Source organism: Canis aureus, chromosome 11 (genome assembly GCF_053574225.1).
Source record: "Canis aureus isolate CA01 chromosome 11, VMU_Caureus_v.1.0, whole genome shotgun sequence".
Lineage (NCBI taxonomy): Eukaryota > Metazoa > Chordata > Mammalia > Carnivora > Canidae > Canis > Canis aureus.
The window spans coordinates 28,189,175-28,212,127 of record NC_135621.1 but is presented as its reverse complement, the minus strand read 5'-3'; the positions used below and the strand labels follow the sequence as shown (position 1 = coordinate 28,212,127).

At 56.4% G+C, this 22,953-nt stretch overlaps 1 protein-coding gene across 1 annotated transcript in view; it reads left to right on the top strand.

Annotated features, from left to right (window-relative positions):
• Window positions 1-22,953, top strand: part of CACNA1I (calcium voltage-gated channel subunit alpha1 I) — a 117,903-nt gene that overhangs the window by 5,575 nt on the left and 89,375 nt on the right. Inside the window, exon 2 of the mRNA XM_077915840.1 lies at window positions 5,368-5,626. Coding sequence (XP_077771966.1) covers window positions 5,389-5,626 — 238 coding nt within the window. The 5' untranslated portion in view covers window positions 5,368-5,388. The remainder of the gene's footprint in view (window positions 1-5,367; window positions 5,627-22,953) is intronic.

Sequence of the window (22,953 nt, the reverse complement as noted above, 5' to 3'; positions counted from 1 at the left end):
TTGGGGATCCCATTCTTTTCAGAGACTCCTGTGTGGAGCTCTGAGGTCATAGGAGTCTAAAACCAGCCGCTGTGTTTCTGGGGCTTCTGAGTTCCGGGATTCTGGAATTCCACGGCTGACCCACTGACAAGCACAGGAGACCGTCACAGGGCCTACCACGTGCTGGCTCGGTGTCTGGTGGTGCAGCCAGGTGCTCACAGTGTCGCCCCAGCTCGTCCTCCCAGTGGTCCCGCCATGGAAGAGTTGTCACCATCACTTTGTAGTCAGGATCACTGAGGGCCACTGCCGGGCTGAGTGGTGTGCCAAGGTGGATTGGTGTCAGAGCTGGGACTCTGGCACAGTCTTGGCTTCTGGCGTGTGCTCTGAAATACCATGCTATAGAATCTGAGGTTATTGTAGCTAATATTGTGAGCTTCTAAGGTTCTGGATGATTCTAAGATACTCTGATTCTGAGATTCCTAGAATCTGGTATTCCCAGAATGAATTTGTTGCTTATTGTCCTAGCTACGACATTAGCTGATGTGTTGATGTGTGGTCATTGATAAAGGAATAAACAAGTTGTCTGCCTGTGTGTGCCCATGAACACACACACACACACACACACACACACACAAGTGCATGCATATGCGTGTATACACACGTGCTCACGCGTGTGCACGTGCACACATCGCCTGGGGTGACCAGGCTAAGCCTCCTGTCTTTCTCCACCAGTGCTCTGAGCTCTGCAGACAAAAGACCTCTCCTCACCATACTCCAAGGGCTCTGGAAGATTCTGGGAGCCAGATTTCCCCACAGACTTGGGAAGACTTGCAGGGTCTTCGTCCACACTGGGGCTCTTGGCTGCACAAGCAGCCACATGGGTACTGTCTGCGGACTTAGCTTGGGAAGGAAGGCCTGGTTCCAGGACACCTTTTCCTGTCCCAGGGTGGTGTCTGTTAATGTTCAGTGCTTAGGTTCGGGAGTGGGAGTTGACTCTGCTCTATACCAGCTGAGTGAGAATGGGCCTTGCTGAACTTCTCTGGGTCCCAGTTTCTTTCTTCATAAAGTAGAAATAAGGATGGTTTGTACCTTAGCGTTCTGGGGTAGAAATGGACATAAATGATGCATGGTGGTGAGGGTGGTGATGGTGGTGATGATGGTGATAAAGGTGATGGTGATGATGGTGGTGGTGGTGATGATGGTGATACGGGTGATGGTGATGATGGTGGTGGTGATGGTGGTGGTGGTGGTGATGATGATGATAAGGGTGGTGGTGGTGAGGGTGGTGAGGGTGGTGGTGGTGATGGTGATGGTGATGATGATGATGGTGGTGGTGGTGTTGATGGTGATAATGGTGATAGTTATGATGATAAGGGTGATGGTGGTGATGATGATAGTGATAGTGGTGATGGTGGTGATGGTGATGATGTTGATAATGGTGATGGTGATGATGGAGATGGTGATGGTGGTAGTGGTGATGGTAGTGATGGTAGTTATGGCAGAGAGAGATCTGGGATGGCAGCCCCTGGGGATGTCACAGCTGGCCTCATGTATGCTTGGACATCTACCTTCATGGGTCTTAGAGAGCCTTCCCATCCACATCATGTGGGACCTGCTGATGCAGCAGAAAGAGGGCTGAACTTTATGAAGAGAAAGGCTGAGGCTCCAAGAGGCTGGTGGAATCAGGGGTGCAGAGTGTGAGTTCCAGTCACAGTGAGGTTCTGCTCCTGCCTCTGCACTTGCTCACGGAGACCAGTCCAGTTACCACCCCGTAGCCTGGTGGCCCCACTCTTGGAATACTTACAAGGAGGAGGCTCAGGATGTGGAGGCTGCTCAGACTCTGGGGCCAGAGGGACCTGAGTTTGAGTCCATCAATGCTGTCACCTAAAGCCAGTCTTCTCATCCCCATGAGGCTCCATTTTCAGACAGGTTGGAGCCCCGGGGAGCCCAGCTGCCAACCTCTCAAGAGCTTCCTGCCATAGGCAGCTGGGCGGCTGGGGACCAGAACAGGGCTTCAGGGCACAGGCCAGAGGGAATTGGGACTAAAGGAAGCAGAGAGAGTGGCACCCTGAGTGGGCCCTGGGGAGCAGGTCAGAGGGTGGAGGTTGGGTGGGCACTGGGGAGCAGGTCAGAGGGTTGAGGCTGAGTGGGCACTGGGGGGCAGGTCAGAGGGTTGAGGCTGAGTGGGCACTGGGAAGCAGGTCAGAGAGTGGAGGCTGGGTGGGCACTGGGGGTCAGGTCAGAGGGTGGAGGTTGGGTGGGCATTGGGGAGCTGGTCAGAGGGTGGAGGCTGAGTGGGCACTGGGAGCAGGTCAGAGGGTGAAGGCTGGTGGGCACTGGGAACAGGTCAGAGGGTGGAGGCTGAGTGGGAACTGGGAGCAGGTTGGAGGGTGAAGGCTGGTGGGCACTGGGAAGCAGGTCAGAGGGTGGAGGCTGAGTGGGCACTGGAAAGCAGGTCAGAGGGTGGAGGCTGGTGGGCACTGGGGAATGGGTTGGGGTGGTGGCCTGGGCAGTAGTGGCCTCTAGGAGTCCTGCAGTGAGGTGGGAGAGGTGTGAGGACAGAAGACCACACAGTGTGACAGCCTTCCACAAGGCCAAGTGAGGCAAAAAGCAAGTTAGGACGGAGTGGACATGGCTGAGAGCAAGGGGGGGCGGGCATCTGCTGTTCTAGAGGCCGCGGCGCTCTTTGAACCCATGTGGCTGCGGGAAGGGGTTTGGAGGTGCCAGGTGGGGTGGCATCGGGACCAACCCAGGGCCAGGCTTTTTTCCTCTAAAATATGTCTCCAATCCACCCCATTCTTCCCACCTCCACCAGTATCCGGGCGGGGCCAGCCCATCCTTCCCACCTCCTTTTGGCCCTCCCTGCCCTACCCCTGCCCCTCCACTCACTCTCCCTTCCACCCGCCTGGAGGAGGGATGGCTTAAAGGCACAGACCAGAGCACACCCCTCCCTGCCTAAAACGCTCCTGTGGCTTCCCGTTGCACTTGGGGAATACACTGCGAGCTCCTTCCGTGCACTCACCGCGGGCCCTGCCAGACACTCATTTCATCCCCTCCCAGGCTCTGGGCTTGGCACACTGGCCTCATTCCTCTCCCCTAAATGCACCGAGCTCATTCCAGCCTCCATCTCTGCACATGCTGTTCCTTCTACCTGGAGTGCTCGTCCTACAGATCACACGTGGCCAGTGCCTTCTGGTTCCTGTTTTGATCTTCGGTGTCTCTCTCCCTCCAGGAGATGCTTTCCCCACTCCCACCTTTCTCCCTTGTTTGTTTACTTCCCAGCACGTTTTATTAACTTATTCAGTGAATATTGGTTGAGCACCTAGTGTGTTCCAGGCACTGTTCTAGGCACTGGGGGGGGGGGGGCTGCAACGGTGAACGAGGTGGCCCGCAGTCCCCCGGCTCTCTTACAGCCTTCTTTCAGATTGGGCAGGCAGCCGCTAAGTCATAAAGATATAAATACATAAATTAAACGGCATGTTTGGTGGTGATAAGGGCTCTGGAACCCAGAGGGAGAGAAATTAATTGACTCGTGTGTCTCTCTCCCTTGCTGGGGCGTCAGCTGAACGGGGGTTGCTGCCAAGCTGCTGTCTTATTCACTGGCGTAGCTGCAGAGCCGGTGCAGCACCTGCACGTAGTAGGTGCTCAGGAAATGTTTCCTGGACAAATGAATCGTCAGGGCCTGGGGGAGCAGGGCGTGGGAGCTGGAGGAGAGAGTGTCCCAGGGAATGGGGTGACCGGAGGTGGAGGAGGCGGCCGGTCCTCTGGGGCCCCAGGACATCCAGCGCGGCTGAAGCAAGGGCCCGGCAGAGGGACGGTGGGCTCCAAGGCGGGCACGGCGGTGGGCAGACCCAGAGCCACCCTGGGGAGGCGGTGGGCAGACCCAGAGCCACCCTGGGGATGAGGTTTTGCAGCCCAGGGGTTGACACATGGCAGGCTGAGTCGCCTGAAAGCTTATGTAAGGCCCACGGCCGTTTTTCTGGAACTGGATGGAGCTTGGGAGGAAAACTCTGCGTCCCTGACCAGCCGGGTAAAGTGGCAGGAGGTGCCAACTCCCGCCTGTCGCCCCCGGGAGCCAGAGAAATGTCCAAACGCATCAGCTCTGGGCAGCTCAGCAGCCGCGGGCGGCAGCCCTCTGGGTGAGCACCAGGAGTGTAGTTTCCATCTCCAGCTCCCATCGCCCAGCCTGGCACGGTCGGGGTCCCAGGGCCCGGGCACCCTGGCACGTGACAATTCAGGGACCGGTGGCCTCTCGGATGAGGTGGTGAGGGGGCAGGCCCTGAGGAGTGGCTGTCTCCCTACCTGTCCGTGGGCCAGCCGTGTCGGGGCGCCAGGCTAGGCATGGTCAGCTGTCGGAGAATCGGGGGGCCAGTGCCGGGACTGTGGCATCTAAGCGTGCCCTAGTTCTACGCTTGGGGCAGTGTGAGGCCATGAGGTGCCACTTCCTTCTCTGGGTCTGTTTCTCCATCTGCGCAGCCGCGTTCCTGGAGTTGTTGGAAGGCTCAGGTGAGACCAGGATGCGCAAGTAACCCCTGAGCTGAAGTCGGGAGCAGCTATGTGGTTTGCAGGGCTCACTGCCCAGTGAAACGGGGCAGGGGGTGCTGATCAAACAGTTATTAAGAATTTCAGGTTGGTGACAACAGGGCATTAAACCCAGAGCGGGGCCCTTCTGAGCATGGAGTCCTGGGTGGCCGCCCAGGTCACATCCCAGGAAGCCAGCCCTGGGGGCGCTGTTGTCCCTCTGCTGTGACCAGGCTGTGTGTCTGTGCCGTCCCTTCTCTGGGCCTCAGTTTCTCTGGCTGTAAGGCAAAGAGCTTGGTGCGCAAGGTCCCTGCGTTGTCACTTTTGTGAGGTGGTGGGTGGGATCCTTGGGCTCCACTGTAGGTCCCAGCTCAGGTGTCACTGCCTCAGGGAAGCCTGCCTTGGTTCCCTCCAGGCTTGCCCAGCTGCCTTGGTGTCTGGCTCCGTAGCATGCCAACCTCTCGGTTGTTAACGCGTGTCATCCTGGCAGTGACGTCTGATGTACAGTAACTTCTCCTTTCTTCCTACAAATTTTCTTCTCTTCGGTGATGCAGTAAATATACAACCGTAGCCTCATTTAAAACAACAACAACAACTCAACTAATGTCACAACTCCATTCTAAGCGGGTCTTATTCTCACTCTTCATCTCCGCAAACTGTGGCTGAGCAGAGTTGACCAGACTTGCCCCAGGACCACTCTCTGGAAGTGGATTCTGACCCAGGTGCATCCGGGCCCTCAGCTCTTTTCTAATCCTCTTGGCAGAGTGACCCTGGGACCTGAGGCCACACTGTCTGGGCTGCGTTCCCTTGTGGGAGAAGGTGGGTTGCCAAGCCCCCCCTGCCACGCGCCCCCATCTTCCCCCCCAGGGCTCCCTGCTCAGCGCCGACATGGCTGAGAGCTCCCCGCCGCCCTCCTCCTCGTCTGCCACCGCCCCAGCAGCTGAGCCCGGAGTAACGGAGCAGCCGGGGCCCCAGAGCCCCCCTCCCTCCCCTCCAGGCCCGGAGGAGCCCCTGGATGGAGCCGATCCTGAAGTCCCTCACCCGGACCTGGCGCCGGTTGCCTTCTTCTGTCTGCGACAGACCACCAGCCCCCGGAACTGGTGCATCAAGATGGTGTGTAACCCATATCCTTTGTGTGGTGGGGCCAAGCTCTTCCCTGTTGGAGACCTGCTTGTCACACCTGCCTTTGGTTGGGAGCGAGCTCAGGTTGGTGGGTCTCGGGAGACATCGGGGCATGGAGGGCATCCTGCCGATGTGAACGTTCTGGAAGTCTTGATGACTGCAGGGCTTGGTCCAGTGCCCGGCTGGCTCAGAAAGTCCTTGGGTGTGAGCCCCAGGTCTCTTCCCCAGGGACCGGGAATGCAGAGTGAAGTCAGACCCTGGCCCATGACTCAGCTTCCTTCTCCCGTTTGACTGACGGTGGCCTCTGGGTTGATGAGAGCCTGATGGGTCCCCGTGAGCGTGGTCCCAGAGGCAGCGGCAAGCAGCCTCCTCACAGATCTTCCAGCCTCCACTTGCTGCCCCAAGCTCGTGTTGGCTCCTGCTAAAGTCCCTTTGCTGTTTCCCACTGTCCTGGAGGAGCAGAACCAAGTCCTAACCCAGCCCCTCAGGCCACCTTACTTCTTACCCCTCTGCTTCCCCTGCCTTCTCCCGGGCCTCAGGGCCTTCTCACAGACTCTTTCTTTTGAAATGCTTTTCCTTTCCCTCTCCACCTGGCAAAATTCTTCACTACAACCTTCAGGTCACAGCGCATCACCTCCTCAGGGCTGCCTGCCGTGATTTCCCCCTCGGCCTCCCCACTTGTCACTCCCTAGCTGTGCCATTCTGAATGTAACATTTGCCTCCTCCAGGGTCCTGTCAGGGGAGCAGGACGGGGACCGAGCCTGTCTCGTTCCCTGCTGGACCCCAGCACCCCAGCATGGTGCCTGGCACACCGCGGGTGCTCCTTCTGGGTCGCTGGGTGCACATTGGCGAGGTCCGGGCCGAGTCCCCAGGAGTGAGCGGTGTTAGGTGGAGAGGGCGGTGGGGAGGAGGGTACATCGGGACCGAAGGCCTGGAGATGAGGGGAACCACGGCGGTTCGGTTTGTTGTGCTGGGAGTGGAGGACTGAGGGACAGTGTGGAGGGAGGAGGGGCGAGGGGAAAGGGGCGCTTGCAGGGCTGAGTGAGGAGCTGGCCTGTGTTCTCCGGGCAGCGGGAGCAGGCGAAGGTCACAGCACAGTTGTATGTGGAGCCATCAGTGTTGTAGAAGGACTGTCTCCGTGCAGTGTAGAAATAGATTGAGGGGTGAGCTGGGGGCTGGGGGCGGGGAGGAGGAGGTTCTGGGACCCGGACATGGTGGCCTCTGGGTTTTGGGGTCTCCCCAAGCAGAACAGAGGCTCTACTGGTGCTCGAGGCCACGCAGGGTGGCGTCTGAGCCCAACTCTGGACACCCGGGCCACCTGGGATGCAGGCCGGGGTAGGGAGGTGGCCCCCCAAGGAAGGCTGCTGACCTCCCTGCTGTGGAGGGGGCTGGGTGATGACCTTGGAAACCGGAGGGTCTCTGCTGGAGCAGGTGGAGTGTGGGTCCCGGTGCCCCTAGGTGGGTGGAGGGCCACAAGCCAGATGTTCCTTCTGTAGGACGGCTCAGGAGGTTTCAGGTATGTTAGAGGGTCTGCTCAATAACTCTGCTCCCCCAGTGCTCACTGACGTCAGCCCTGGGATCATGGAGCTGACAGCTAGCTGGTCTCCCCTGGGGAGCTCCCAGGAGTGGGGGATGCAGGCACCATCCATGGGGACAGTTTTAGTACAGTATGTTGGGGAACCCTTAGAGGCCTATAGCATGGGGGCTGGGGGGTGGTCAGGCCAGGAAAAGAGAGACCACAGGAGCTTTGGGCCTCTGAGGGAGAGAAAGGCTTACTGGAGGACCAGGGAGATGATGGGACCATGTCACAGACACCTTGCCTGGGTGGGACAAGGGCTGATTCTGGCTCTGCCATTTGGGTGCTGTGTGACTTTGGGAAAGTTACTTTACCTCTCTGAGCCGCATATGGATTTAGACAGTCAAGACCGGGACTGGGCTGGAGGTAGAGGCATGGCTCAGATGACCTTGATCCAGGAGTGTGACCCATCTCACTGTCTGACACATCTGGCACATCTGGCTGGGCCAAAGCAGCACAAAGCTGGCCCAAATATCTTAGAAGCCCCTGGATGGAAAACACATCTGAGTCCTGTCTGCCATAAACTAGGTGTGTGACTTTGGGCAGTTCTTTCTCTCTGAGCCTCCGTGTCTCTACTGAAAAAGAAGGGTGTGGGTGAGATGGCCTCTTCTAACCTTGGGAGCCTGGGGTGCCAGCCACACTTGCCCTCACCCGTGACCTCAGGCACTCTGGGCCCTGGGCACCGAGCAGCCCACGGAGACCCCTCCAGGTTGCCACATTTCTGGCGTGTTGAGTAAACAGAGTCCCGGGGCCCTCTGGCATCTGTGTCCTCACCATCCCTCTGGGCTCCACCCTCAGCGCAGGTGGGGGGCCTGGGCTTGGGAGTCGCAGTGAGGCTGGCCCCAGGAGGGGAGGGGAGGAGTCCTGCTCCTGGGCAGAGCTGGACTTGGTCCTGTGTCTCGGGGAGGGCCCTGGGTCCAAGTGTGTGGGAGCCGCCTGGGGGAGGAGTGCTGCCTCCTTCAGGAGGGACTCCCCAACACTGGGAGCCGCTCAGAGCATTATTGGGCTCCCCAGGCCCTGTGACAGAGGCTGCCGAGGCTGGGGTGAAGGACACAGGTGGTTCAGGTCTCTGCCTCCTGGACCAAAGCTCTGATGACTCCAGAGTGGAGCAGCTTCAGAAGTGTCAACTTCTGGGAGCCTCAGACTTGAAGCTTCTGTGATTGAGTCGAAGGGTTTGGAGTGAGATTGAAGGCTCATTGACAATGAAATTCCAAGCCTCTGTGATTCAAAGCTTGTAAAGTTCTGTGTCTTTTTTATTTTTTTTTTAGTTCTGTGTTTTAAAGAGGGCGTGAGTCTAAGATTTGGTGGCCGTGGTGGTATGTGTTTGGAAGTCCAAGGCCCTGAGATTCTAGGCTTTGTGAATAGGATTGTTCAGCTGAGTCGGCTGATGGGAGAGAGGCCAAGGCAGGTTTCTGCAAATGCAGGCCCAGGAGACCTTGGCATCAGCAGGGAGGGGCCCTGGAGCACAGACTTGACCGTGGGTACATTCAGGGTGGGCTTTAGGGTCTTGGTGTGTGTGTTGCAGAAGGTGTCTTTTTTATTTTTTTAAGATTTTATTTATTTATTCATGACACACACACACACACACACACACACACACACAGATGGAGACACAGGCAGAGGGAGAAGCAGGTTCCCTGCAAGGAGCCTGATGGGGACTCGATCCCAGGACTTCAGGATCATGGCCTCAGCCAAAAGCATATGCTCAACTGCTAAGACACCCAGGTGCCCCTGGGGGTGTCTTTGATCAGGCACTGAGGGCTCTAGGACTCGCTCCTGGCTGGAATCCTCCCTTCCTCCCCTCTTTCTTGGGGAGGAGCTCTGGGAAGGGGCCGTGCTTAACCAGGTGCTCCTTGGTGGGGGGCACTGTTGGCATATTGGCTGTGACAGTATTTTGTGATCCAGACTGTCTTGCATATTATAGGGTATTTGGTGTTCTTGGCCCCTAAATATTAGTAGGTAGTGGCCCCTAATCATTGTGACAACCACAAATGACCTTTCACATCTCCAGACTCTGCACCATTCTGCTTCCCAAAGGAATGATGGACATGTAGGCGTCAGGGTCAGGCTAGCAGGAACAGCTATCAGGACCGGCAGGCAGGCCTGGGACTGGGTGGCAGGGTCTGCTCAGAAAGACTGTCCCGAGCACTAGTGTTCCTGGTGCTTGAGGGGCGCTGGCTCAGAGCCAGCGGTCCTTTGAAACCTGGTGTTCCCTGACTCAGCTCCTCACCCAGCCCAGAGCCCGACCCTGAATCGCCTCCTGACTCACTGGAGAGCCAGAAGAGGCCACTGGGTCTGAGCCCGGCGGGAAGGGGCGCTCACCCACATGTCAGCACCGCTCCCTGCCAGGCTGGGCCTTGAGCATGCATCGTAGGCCAGGGTTTCAGCTGGGAAGTCTCCGCATCTGAAATGTCGAGGGGTTGGCTGTGCTGTTCGACTCATGGGTAGGTGGCATGTGGCGTGTGGAAACTGCTGGGGACCTGAGTCAGACAGACCCAGGGGCTCATTCTGCCTTTTATTTGCTCTGTGAAGATGGGCCAGCTTTTTTTTTTTTTTTTAAGATTTTATTTGTCTGTTTATTTGAGAGAGTGAGAGAGAGCTGGCGAGCACAAGCAGGGCCAAAGGGCAGAGGGAGAGGGAGAGGGGGAAGCAGACTCCCCGTTGAGCGTGACACAGGGCTCATGCTTGATCCCAGGACTCCGGGATCATGGCCTGAGCTGAAGGCAAATACCCGGGCGCCCCCATGGGCCAGTTTTTTAAACCTTTCTAAGCTCCATTTTCCCTGCTGTCAAATGGGGGTGGTTGCACCTCCTTCCTAGAAGTGTGCTGAAGACCAAAGGAGTCCACAAGGCATATGTGAAAATGGAGTTCTGGGGACTCCTGGGTGGCTCAGAGGTTGAGCATCTGCCTTCAGCTCAGGGCATGATCCCAGGGTCCTGGGATCGAGTCCTGCATCGGGCTCCCAACACAGGGAGCCTGCTTCTCCCTCCACCTCTGCCTCTGCTTCTGGGTGTGTGTCTCTCATGAATAAATAAATAAAATCTTAGAAAAAAAAAAGAAAAAGAAAATAGAGTTCCGGAGACTAAGAACACTGCCGCGCATGTGGTCATCACTCCTGTTAACTGTGCTCAAAGGTGACCGGGGCCCTCACGTAGAAGGGAGCAAAGCCTTCGCTCGGGATAGAGCCAGTGAGACGTCAGGCATCAAGCCTTTAGATAGAACGTCACGCCTTCAGAGGATATTGTTTTCAGGGAAAATCAGACTCGAGCTGTGTTACTTTGGGAAATCTGTGCCGGTTCCGCCGCTAGTACTCCCGGCCCCATCCGTGCAGGCACCGGTCACCGGTGGGCCACGCGGACTGCAGCCCGGCACCCCTGGTGGCGTGACCCGCCAGCTGGACACCTCCCTATTTAGGAGGCTGCCCGGCTGCATGTGGGAGGAGGGCCAGTGGTGGGTGTCCTGCTCTAGTTTGCCCTCCCAGCTCTGGGTTCCCAGCCCTATCATGGATGGTTACAGATGATTCGAGAAGCCTTTTTTTTTTGAGAAGACGCCTTTGAAGCACCCAGCACTGTGCCCAGCACAGAGGAGGTGCTCGGGGTGAGGGTAAGGACTGGCGCTCCCGGTGCTCAACTGCATTCGCTTTGCTGCATTGACACCTGTGCCCCCCCCCCCCCAGACGTGCCGTCACGGCCTCATTTTGCACATGGGGAAGGCGAGGCTCAGAGAGGTCGAGAAACTTATTGCGTGTCGCACAGCCAGGAGGTAGTAGAGCTGGGAGGAAAACCTCGATTTCTCTGAATCCCCAGCCTCAGCTTTTATCCAGGACACCGCGGCCACCTGCCGAGTCTGGAGGAGCGCCCGGCTCTCCACGCTCCACCCAGGGCCCAGGGCGGGGAGATTTGCTATCGCAGTTGCAGGTGGCAGCGGGGAGGGTCTCCCCGGGTTTGGGCAGCCGCCTCTGTGGTGCCCTGGGGCCGTCCCCTGAGGGGTGTGCAGCCCCCCCCACCCCCAGGGCTGCCTCCCCCGCACCTGCCAGCGCTGAGCCAGCGCCTGTGCTGCGCAGAGCAGCCGTGCGTGGTGGGAAGCCAGTGGGCTGTGGAGGCGCCTGTGCTGGGCGGCGGGCCTGGGCAGGAGGAGGGGCCGCCCGTGACCTTGGATGTGTCACCGCCCCCGCCCTGCCCGGACCCTCAGTCTCCCTGTCTGCAGGATGAGAGAGCTGGACAGTGAGGCTGGGAAGGGGCTGGTGGGGAACCCGCCTCCTCGGGAAGCATTTCAGTGTCTGCAGGGAGCCCCTGGGCGCTGTGTTCCTTGTGGGTGGGCTCCCTCCCTCTGTGCTTGTGGCCGTGGTCCTGGCTCTCACCTGTCCCCCGGGGCCCCCTTCTGTCTGCTTCTGGTCCCCTGCCTGGCTCCCGCCCTCTGCTTGCTCTTGCTAAGTCCACCTGGCAGAGACCCTCGCTGTGCAGACCCTCGCCCTTGCCTGTCACTGGGCGAGAGGAGGGCAGGGCCCGTAGTCTCATCATAGCTCAGGCCTTGTGCTGTGCATTCTGGGGGTTCAGCATGTTTGTTGGAGGAACCCCTTCATGAGATCACTCGACAAGCCTCTATTGAGAGGGTGCCACGCACCAGCCATGCACAGAGGACAGCTGTGACCATTTTGTGTAAGGGAAGGTGACTCTGGCTCCCTGGGACAGGCGTCAGTCGGAAGCCCATCCAGAGAAGGCACCTGTGGGGTGGTGATGAGGAATGATGGTGACCCAGGGTGCTGGCGGAGCTTGAAGAGGGGGGGTCCAGGTGCCAGTGTCTCTGCCTTGGGGTTGGTGTTGGGAGAGGGCTCAGATGACCCCAGGGACTGTGGCTTGTGTGAGTGTGGATGAAGACCTGCTCCTGGCTTCTTGGCCAAGAGGCCTTTGCCTTTGCCAGGCTTCTGTTTGCTCATCTGTGAGGTGGGACCACAGCAACTCCGGGTTGGGAATGTCAGGGAGTCAAGTGACAATTCCAGGGCAAGTGCTGGCTGGTCTCCTATGGTGGTTAGGAGCAGCAGCTGTGGGCACACTGGGGCCAGTGGGGGAGCTGTGGGGACCTTCCTGGGGTGGCTCAGGACAAGGGTCCTGAAGGTGGCGGCATCTGGGCCCCAAGTCTTTGATGATGGTCTGAGAAGCCTGTGGGCCTGGCTGCCAGGCAGAGAGGCTGTCGGTGGCTGGTGAGGGCTGGCTTCTGGGAGGGGGAGGGCAGGAAGGATGGGCAGTGGGAGGAGGAGAAAACCTGGGAAGCCCCAAATGTGAAGGAGAGAAGGGGGTGTCACCTGCAGGAAGACCCCCCTCCCATCACCCTGCTACGCCCAATCCAATCATCTGGGCCACCCTCCCGTCTCTGGGCATGCTCCCTCTCAGTCTTGTGGCACCAGACGGGGCCTCTGGCCCCCCATATAAAGGCCTCTAGGACCCTTCTGTGGGTTTTTAACTATCAGAAAGTCCTGCTTTAATCTAACCTCCATCCTCCTGCCCTGAGCCCTTTCCCTGTGGCTGGGCTGTTGGGAATGTGTGAGTTTTTCTGTCTCCTTCTATCTAAACAGACGGCTCCTGGGATTGCACCCCAAATGCCCACTGACAAGGTGGCATGCCCTCCCTCCCCTCGTGAAGAGAGCACCAGCCGGGAGCCCGGAGTTGTGCGACATGGGCAGTCACCTGTGCCCTGGACCCAGTCTCTCCTCCCCACCTGGCCTTCCTCCTCAGGGGCTCCTGGGGCTCCCTGTGTGGAAGGGGTCCGCCACCCACAGAGTGCCTCGTGCCCAGGAGAGGCTGTTGTCTCCCTCCCTGCCTCCTTTCATTTGTTTACTCATTCTTTCCTCATTCAGAAACCTTCTGGCTCCCTGTGGTCCCCAGAATAGTCTCACTTAGCCTGGTTGTGGGTCCTTCCACGGTCTGCCCGGCTGTCCTCCAGCCACCGTCCCGTTCTTTCTCTTCATGCTCTCTGTTCTTTTTTTTTTCCCTAAAGATCTTATTTATTTATTCATAAGACACACTGAGAGAGGCAGAGACACAGGCAGAGGGAGAAGCAGGCGCCATGCAGGGAGCCCGATGCGGGACTCCATCCCAGGACCCCGGGATCACCTGAGCCGAAGGCAGACACTCAACCACTGAGCCACCCAGGGCCCCCTGGGGAAAGGGTTCTTTAGGGGAGGGTGCCCCCCTCCTCAGCCCTGGGCTAATGAGAATGCCCAGATGGGTGGCCAGTGTTGCTGGAAGAAACAACACATGTCTTGGAAATTGTCCGCTTCCCTCCATCTGGTGTAGAGAAGGTTTGTTTTTCTCAGAAGTAAGGTCAGCATCGAGCTGTGCCCTCCGGATGCTTCTGGTGGCTGGAGTGGATGTCGCAGTGTCCGTTGGTCAGCAGGGTGGGTTGGACAGCCAGGACTCTGGCTGGGCCAGTGGGAGCCTGATCCCCAGGCAACCTCTGGCACCATCGCTTGGAGATTTCTGTGCAAAGAGAGCTATAGGTGGAGAGGCTGCCCATGACCCAACCTGAGGGCATTGGTGAGGCCTGCCGGGAGGGGGGCATTTGGCCTGGGTCTTGCCGCATGAGGAGGAGTTTTCCAAAAGCACAGTTGAAGGACAGGGTTCCAGGCAGAGAGACTAGTAGGGAGAGCAGTGAGGAGTGTAGTGCGGCTGGCACAGGGTGAGGCGTGTGCTGGGTAGCAGGTGTCACGTGCCAGTCTAGAGCTTGTTCTTGATCTTGGGGGACACTGGGAAACCATTAATGGGTGTCCAGCAGGGATGGGATATGGTTAAATTTGTTTGGTAGAATGGTCACTCCTGGAGCAGAATGGAGGATGCTTGAGGGAAAGAGAGACCTGGAGACCAAACCGTAGACTCCTGAAACAAATATTGATTGATGGTTGATTGATTGAGCAAGCGTTTCCTGAAGCCCAGCTCTGTGTTGGCCCCTCTTCTACACTTGAGTGGAGGTGCCCTCGGGCTGTTTAGCCATGTTGGGTGGAGCCTCGGAATTCCAGGCTGGGATCCTCTGTGGTGACCCTGAGGAGTCCCTAGCCTGATGGGCGAGGCAGAGCCAGCCCCACATCATACTCCTGTGAAGCCAAGTGCGGTGAAGGCTGGGCAGAGGGACCTGCAGGGTGGCTGTGACCACCAGGAGGATGGAGTGGTCCATCTTTCCTGACTGGGGATGCTTCTGGAACCTTCTGATGAAGAAGGAGGCCTCAAAGCCAGAGCAGGAGAGTCTCTGATCCGGGAGAGGTGGAGGGAGGTGGGGATGGCATGCCCACTGAGGAAAATGGGGTCACCCATTTTCACTCTGGGGTCACTCTGGGGTCACCCAGGATGCTGGTAACATCTGGTGTGTGGGCTGGGAGAGGAATGGGGTGGATGCTGAGCAGGGAAGGACATTTGGGGTCCAGATTTGGGGGACAAACGGGGAGGTTGCACCAGGAGGCCCACCTGCATGGGGGAAGCGTCTCATCTCAGCAGCTCAGGTGGCTCTCGAGGGGCCCAGAGAGTCTTGTCCAGGGCCGAGGTGGCCCGTGGGGGGCGCCGGGGCAGGAGCCCAGGGCGTGTGCCACCCCAGAGACCTGACCGCAAGGCTAGTTGTAATTGATAGTGAGCAGGAGAATTACAAAGAGGCCTGGCTGGCTAATGAAGTGTCAGCCCCCTCCTGGGGCATTTAAAACATGATTGGATTTTCATTAGTCCATCCTGCCTGGGCTTCGGAGTCTGTGTCAGAAGCCAGCTTTGACCTGTCACCTCCCTCGGACCGCCTCGCCATCCTGTTGGGAGACAAACGGCCCCATTGGTTTCTCTACCAGAGAAATCGATCCGTCTTTTTAATCAGCTGGAATGTCTCCCTGCTAATCTCGCCCCAGCTCTCCTGTGGGGCTGCCTTCCGCATTTCTGGCATTTCTGGCCCCGTCTGCCCTGTGGAACTGTGCTCTGGTCTCCCTCTTGTCTCCCCAAGTTCAAATCCCGATGCTGGCGCTTCCTGCTGTGTGATACTGTGCAGACAGCTCGACCTCTCTGGGTGACAGTTTCTATCTGAGAAAGCAGGAGGAGGCGGCTTGGCTGACCGCGAGGTGCTGTGGGTGCTGGCGGGGAAAGGGCCAGGGTGGGGGGGGGGGAACAGGGTGCCCAAGGTCTGCACCTGGCTTCCCCTAGACAGTGGTGGGGGCGGCTCTCAGCTGCACCTCCACATCGAGTGAGGAGATGCTTGGGGATCGACTGTCCCCCAAGGTCTAGTCTGGGCTCCACCAATTGCAAGCTCCGTGACCTCAGGCAGGTCACTTCTCCCCTCTGTCAGTTTCTTCATCCATAAAATTGTGGTGTGGGGAGGTGAGGCTACATCAGTGATGTTCAGTCGGGGATCATTTTGCCCCCAGGGGACATCTGGTAATGTGTGGAGGCATTCTTGGTTGTCACAACTTGGGGAGGTTGTGCTGTTGGTTTCTAGCGGATAAAGACCAAATATTCTACAAGGCACAGGACAGCTTCTCATGGCAAAGAATTATCAGGTCCTAAATGTCAATGGTGCCAAGGCCAGGAAACCCTGGGATCTCCTGAAGCTCTGAAGGTATGGGCACAGTATGGAGCCTGGGGCTTTGGGTGAGGAGGGTGGAAACTGAGATGGGGAATCTCTGAAGGAGGAAGAGAGGACAGTGCGGAGTCCCAACCTGAAAGTTTCCTGTGATCGTATAAACCTGGGTTTGGATCCTAGAGCTGCCATTTACTAGAGTGTCACATTTCCAACCGCCTTCCCGTACACCCACCCGTCCATCCCCTCACCTGTCCATCTCCCTAATCCATCCATGCATCCATCCCTCTTTCCATCTCTCCATCTCTCCATCTTTCCATCTCTCTCTCTCTCTTTTTAAAGATTTTAATTTGTTTATTCATGAGAGACACAGAGAGAAAGAGAGGCAGAGACACAAGCAGAGGAAGTAGCAGGCTCCCTGCAGGGAGCCCGACGTGGGACTCTATCCTGGGTCTCCAGGGTCACACCCTGGGCCGAAGGCAGCACTAAACCGCTGAGCCTCCCGGGCTGCCCCTTTCCATCTCTTCATCCATTCATCTGCTCATTGACCCATCTACCTGACTGTTGCATTCAAGCATTCATTCCCCTGCTTCTTGACCATCCACCCATTCAATCATCCATAGACCCAAGGCCCCACCCCATGCTCCTATGTATCCATCTATCAACCGATCCGCTCATCCATCCTTTTGCTTGTTTGGCAGATACTTGTTGGTCAACATACCTGCCCCAATCTCTCATCCACCCTGCTGCATGTTCAATGCCCAGTCAAGCCCTCTTCTTGTACTATCTACAGGGCTTTTTGTACTTTACTTATTCTCCTCACCTAGACTGTGAGATCCTTGAGGACAGGCTCCATGTTCCATTAATGACTGTCTCTTCTTCAGGCCTTGGCCATCAGCCCCGCACATAGTAGGTGTGCAGCAAAACTTTCAATGACATGCATCCTAGCAAGCAAGGTCGGAAGTGGAGGTTGTGTGAACAGAGATGAGGCTGACCAAGAGCGCTTACACAAAGGACCTTCAATGTCAAGCTGAGGAGTTTGGAAACTCTCTGGAAGGCAGTGAGGGGCCACGGAAGACTTTTGGTTCTGGAGGAACCCTCTGGCTGTGTGTGGAGAATTTATCAGAGGAAGCAAGGCTGGAGGAGGAGGCTGTTCAGAGTCAGGAGTGAGGGAGTGCAGGCTGCCTGGGGCAGTGGAGGTGCAGATTTGTTGATGGAGGGGAGAGATTGAGGTTGTGAAAAGGATAGGTCTCTGCGAGGGACAGGGGGATGAAGGGGGAGGGAACCTCTGGAGGGTTCTCATCTGGACAACTTCCAGCATTGGTGGTGGATGGGGGACATCATTCACTGGGGATGGGAAATACAGAGAACTTGGTGATCTGGGGAGAATATGACCTACCCCATTATGATGAATTTGAGATTCCCAGAGACATCCTAGGGAGTGTCTGTGTTGCTTGGCAGTGAGTAGGCCTGGGGCTGGGATGGATTCTGGACCTGTTCAGCTTGGCAGAACTGGGGCCGTGGGAGTGGGTATAGGGTCAAGGAGAAGAGAGGGGAGACCAGAGGGTTGCGAGCCTGAGAAAGGCCAACATTTGAGGGACAGAGCCCAAGAAGGAGGAGGAGGAGGACCAGCCAGGGCCTGTGGTGTCCCTGGGGCCCTGGGGGAAAGAGTTTCTAGAATAACGATCTTCATCTGGGTTTCTTGAACTTGGATGGGGACAAGTTGCACATTTATTTTCACTAATGTTTGAGTGAAATTGAGCATTTCTCTCTATTGTGAACGGAGGGAACAAACCACGGTGTGATTATTGGCAGTGCCTGTGACTAGTAGCAATCACCTGTCACACCGTGGTGGTTGTGGACCTCATCACTGCTTTCCAGTTGCACAGTATCAGACCTGCTACTGGCTCTGGCTCTTCATCATGTTGATAATGAATCTCGTGTGGTTCTCTACCCCAAGTATGTTTTTTTAAAAAATGTTTTGGCAACTATTTTAATCTAACTGGCTTCTTTCCTTTCTAATTCTAAGCATTAAAAAAATGTATGCATTAAAAACATTATTCTGAGAAGGGGCTTATGAGCTTCCCCAGGGGGTCCAGAGATGCCTCAGAAACTGCTTTTGTAGGAGAGTGCCTGGCCGTACCCAGGGCTGCTGGCCAGATGGGCGAGGAGGAGGGTGTGCATGCATGTTAGGGGGTGCAGGAGCCTGAAGGGCTGTGGAGCTCCGTGGGAGTGCAGACATGGGCGTGTCTGCAGGTTTGTGGTGGAGGACAGGCCTCCAGGAGGCCTAGGGACAATGTCATCACCCTCTGTCCGTGTCTCCACCAAGTGTCTGCTTGTGACTTCTGGAGGGCAGAGGCTTCAGCCTCTTCATGCAGGGTTCCCAGAGCCACCGTGGGCCAGACAGAGGGGGTCTCAGCAGAAGGGTGCTGAATAAGAGGGTTCAGGGTGGGAAGAGAGGCTGCATATCCCTCCAGCACAGAAATCCCTTCTTAGGCTGTTTGATGCCTCCAGGTGATGGGGACCTTGTTCTTTTCTGAGGCTGCCGTGCCTCTGAGCAGATGCTCTACGTGGGGCTCTGGGCACAGAGAGGGATGGATACCCTGGTTGGTGGTGAGAAGCCAGGACAGACCACGTTCAGTTAGACAGCTGATATAAGCGGGGGGACATTAAGATATTGTGAGGGCTTGGGGGAGGCATCTGTACCCCCTGCCCAGGAGTCCAGGAGGCTTCCCCGCAGGTACACCTTCATAGTGGATGGGTTCTGGAGGCTGGTCATCCCAGAGACAGTAGGACCCTGGTCCCCAGCAGCCCTGCCCTCCCCTTTTCCTCGGCAGGGGCTGAAGCCTCCTTGGCTGGTGTTCCTATCCCATGGACCATCCGCCCTGGGTTTTCTTCCAAGCTGGCAGCCCCTGTTCCCTCACCTCCCCCACTCCGGCTGTCTGTACTGGGCACCAAGGCCTGCTGGGCATCTGGGAATCAGAGACTTTGGCCAAATTCAATGAGTTCTCAAATTATGGGGCAACTAAGAGGTGACACTGGGGGCAGGGACAAGGAAAGAAGGGGGCGCTCACTCCCTCATCTCATCCTTGTAAGGGTTCTCAGCCCCCCAAGACTCTGTAGCATATAAGGAGAATCAGTCCAGCTCCGGCAGGGCTGTGTGTCATGTAGGGAGCTCCCCACTGCTGGAGGCATGTAAGCAGAGAGGTCTAGAACCATCTGCCCAGCAGCTCTGACCACTTTAGGGAGCCGCTTTCTATCCCAGCTCAACCACCGTGTGATCTTGGGTAAGTATCTGGACCTTCATTTTTGTATCTGAAAAGTGGGTGTAATAACATCTGCTGTGTCTATCTCCCGAGGCTGCTGTGGGCATGGGAGGAACGGATCCTTTTTTTTTTTTAGAGATGGGGAAAGAGAGGTGAGGGGAGGGGCAAAGGGAGAGAGAGAATCTTAAGCAAGCTCCATGCCCAGTGTGGAGCCCGATGCGGGGCTCCATCTCACGGCCCCGAGATCATGACCTGAGCTGACATCGAGTTGGATGCTTAACTGCCGGAGCCCCCCCAGGCGCCCCGGGAGGAATGACTCCTTAAACAAACAGGAGACAGGTTGGTGTGAGGTTCAAATCCCTCACTAGCTGTGGCCTCAGCAAATCAGTGACATCCTCCCTTGCAGGGCTGTGGTGAAGGTTGACAGGGGGTGGGGGGGTGGGGATCTATGACAGTGGCTATCCCAGCAGTTGCTTGTGTGGGTTTAACTGTTGCATTTTATTTTTCTTTATAGTAGTTTCCCTTTACCATTTTTTGTTGCCCCTCCCTTTTATAAAGTAGGCTCCACTCCAGTGTGGAGCCCAGTGTGAGGCTTGAACTCAGGACCCTGAGATCAAGACCTGAGATGAGATCAAGAGTTGGGCGCTTAACTGACTGAGCCACCCAGGGCCCCTTTGTATTGAGGTAAGAGGTACATGGAGTAGAGCTCACAAATCTTTGTATCTGGCTCAAGGAATTTTTCCATATAAATATACAACAGTGACCTTACACAGGCCAACAAGAACATCTCCAAAAGATGGAGAGAGTCCCAGAAACTCCCTCATCCCCCACCCTCAATGGGTGCTCACCCAGTCACTACTGTTCTGAGCTCCTTCACTGTAGGGTTAGCTTTGCCTGATTTTTCACTTTATAAAATTGGATTCATGTGCTCTTTTGCTCTTAGGTGTCCAGCCTCTGTTACCCAGCGTTATGCCTGTGAGCTCTGTCTCTTTTGCTGTGTGCATCAGTAGTTTGCTCTTTTTCATTGCTGCGGAGTATTCCATCGAATGGATGTGCCACCGGGTTTCTCAGCCTTGAGACATGTGGGGTGACATGTCATGTCATGTGTGCTGACATGTGGGGCCAGATAATTCTTCACAGTGGGGCCGTCCTGTGCATTGTAGGATGTTTAGCAGCATCCCTGGTCTCTATATTAGATGCCAGTGCCCTGCCTCACCATATTGTGGCAATCAAAAATGTCTCTAGACATGGCCACATGTCCCTTGGAGGTCAAAATCATCCCTAGTTGAAATCTGCTGCCTGACCCATTCTCCCGATGCTGCACACTTGAGTTGTTCCCAGGTTGGGGCCATTATGAATAACACGGCTCTGAACGTTCTGGCACATGCCCTTTTGTGGACTTCTATCTGAATTTCTCTGGGATGTGCACCCGGGAGTGTCCCTCCCGGATCCTAACAGGGGTCTCTGTTTCACTTTAATAGATGCCAAGCCGCTTTCCAGAGTGCGTTTTGCTCATAAAGAGAAGTCAAATGAATACATTGATGAATTAGTGGATGGGTGTCTTTTTGAAGCCCAAGAGTCTAGAGCATAGTTGATGTTTGAAATGGTAGCCACGCATCACAGCTGGGTCCTAGAACAAGGACGTGCTCTAGGTAGCTCCAGGGCAGGAGTAAGTCTGGTTCATCTCAGAGCACTGATGCACAGGCCCGGTATTCAGCAGGTGCTTCATAGATGCCTGTGGACCTGGCCTTGGAGAAGCCGCCCTAAGAACTGGGATGTGGAACATCAGGCCCCATTCAGCCTTTGGAGACTGGAGGCCTGAGCCTCCAGTTCTATCTTGGGACTCACTGAGGACCAGTAGGGGTTGGACCCTCACACAGGGGCTGGGTCACCCTCCCTGCCTCTCTGGTCCAGGAGGGCACAGCTGCCAGCCCTTTCCTCCTCTTGATTTATTCAGACAACTGAGGTGCACCCTGGGAGACGGATCAGATTTCAGATTTGACAAAAATAAAAACAAATTTGGCTGCCTCAGCCAAACCCAGCACTCCTGCACACATACCCCTACCCCCCAGAGCCCTCCGAATTACAGAAACTATGACTGTCATCTGGGCCTACAGGATGGAGGGTGGTGGTCACCATGGTAACCATGCTGGCCTCTGGCTCCTGGAGAGGAGGCTGCCCCAAGGGGCCTGCTGGGGCGTCAGGCACTGTCCCTCCACCTGGTCACTCTTCTCTCTGGAAGTGGCAGGTTTGAGGAGGCCCTCGGCCTGGTGGCTTCCCCGGTGACCCTGTCCCTCCAGTTTTTAAGACAGCAGCTGGGACGTGGGATGGAGTTACAACTCTGTTTCAGCTTGACTTCTTACTGACTGAGGGCCTTGAAACCAGCACCCTCCCCTTGATGGCTTCCCTTCCCTTCCCTTCCCAGGGCCCAGTGTCGGAATGTTGTCCTTCCTGACTTCATGGCCGGCTGTAACCCAGGTCCAATTGGGAGGAGACAATGTGGGTGAGAAGGAAAAAGCAAATATTCCAGTGAGCACATGCCAGCGGAGGGCCTCTGGTATTCCAGGCCCTGTGCCTGGGGGTGGCGGAGCACGTGGCTGGGAACATGGGCTTGGGAGGCAGCAGGGGGCTGATTCAAATCCTGCTGCTGTCATATAACAGCTGTGTGACCCTCGATGGCTGGGGCTGGAGCCCGTGCAGCCAAGTACCCCATGCTTCAGTGTCCTTATCTGTAAGATGGCGAGAACAACGGTACCTGCCAGTTTTAGGGAACTTTGCTGTAGTTCTGGGGCAGCCCTACATTGCCAGGCCTGAACTGGTTGATTATTTTTACAAAGGCTATTTCAGGGCACCTGGGTGGGTCAATGGTTGAGCATCTGCCTTCAGCTCAGGTCGTGATCCTGGGGTCCTGAGATCGAGTCCCCCATCAGGCTCCCCACAAGGAGCCTGCTTCTCTATATATATCTCTGCCTCTCTCTGTGTGTCTCTCATGAATAAATAAATAAAATGTTAAAAAAATTTTTTTTCTAAGTAAAAAGGCTTTTAGTGAAGATGCGGACATGGGTCCGAAAGCCTGTGTGATAGCATCCCTTCTTCTCTACTCAAGGTAATACTAGGTAGTCAGCAGGTAAAGTGAGGAAGGGGCTTCAGTCCTCTGCTGGTGAGGTGGCTTTTTGCCCCCCCAAAGTCAAAGAATGGGAGACCGGGGACCCAGTTACATGACAGGCTGTCAAAGAGAGGGCTTTCCCTGCTGCACACCACCCGACGGACCCTGGTCTTGAGTCGACAGCCCCACAGGCTCTGTGTTCTGCGGCTTCTGGGCTCCCTGCCCTGTGTGCTTGCTGGAGGGTTTCAATGAGATTGTATGTGCCGTTTGGTTGGAAAGCTCCTTGGCAAACAGACATCCAGGAGCACTTGAGAAATATTTGCCAGTGTTACCATTGTCACTGCAGCTTACCCGGGGCCCGGCACACAGCAGACACTCAGTATGTGCTCATGAATTTGCTGCTGGGCTGTGAGGTCCCAGTTCTGAGGACCGCGGGAGGCCCCGCCAGCAGAGCAGGGGAAGCAGGGTGGGGGCTGGCTGTAGGCGGGGCCGAGTCTCCGCCGGGCCCGGGGGTGGGGTGGTGGGGTGGTGGTGGGGGGCTCTTCTTTCTCCCCCAGCTGGGTGTGTGTCTGGGGAAGTTTTGTCTGCCAAGGAGGCTCTGTTGGGTCCACTGATCTCTATCCCCATTCCTGTCCTCAGAGGTACCCAGGACTGCCCATCTTGGGTCTAATCAGGTGCTACACATACAGAGCCTAGACCTTTGGGGAAAATGAGTGTTTTTGTTTTTAAGATTTTAAATTATTTGAAAGAGAGCGAGAGAGAAAGAGAGCAGGGGGAGAGGGAGAAGCAGCCTCCCCTCTGGACGCAGGGCTCCATCCCAGGACGCTGGCTGGGATCATGACCTG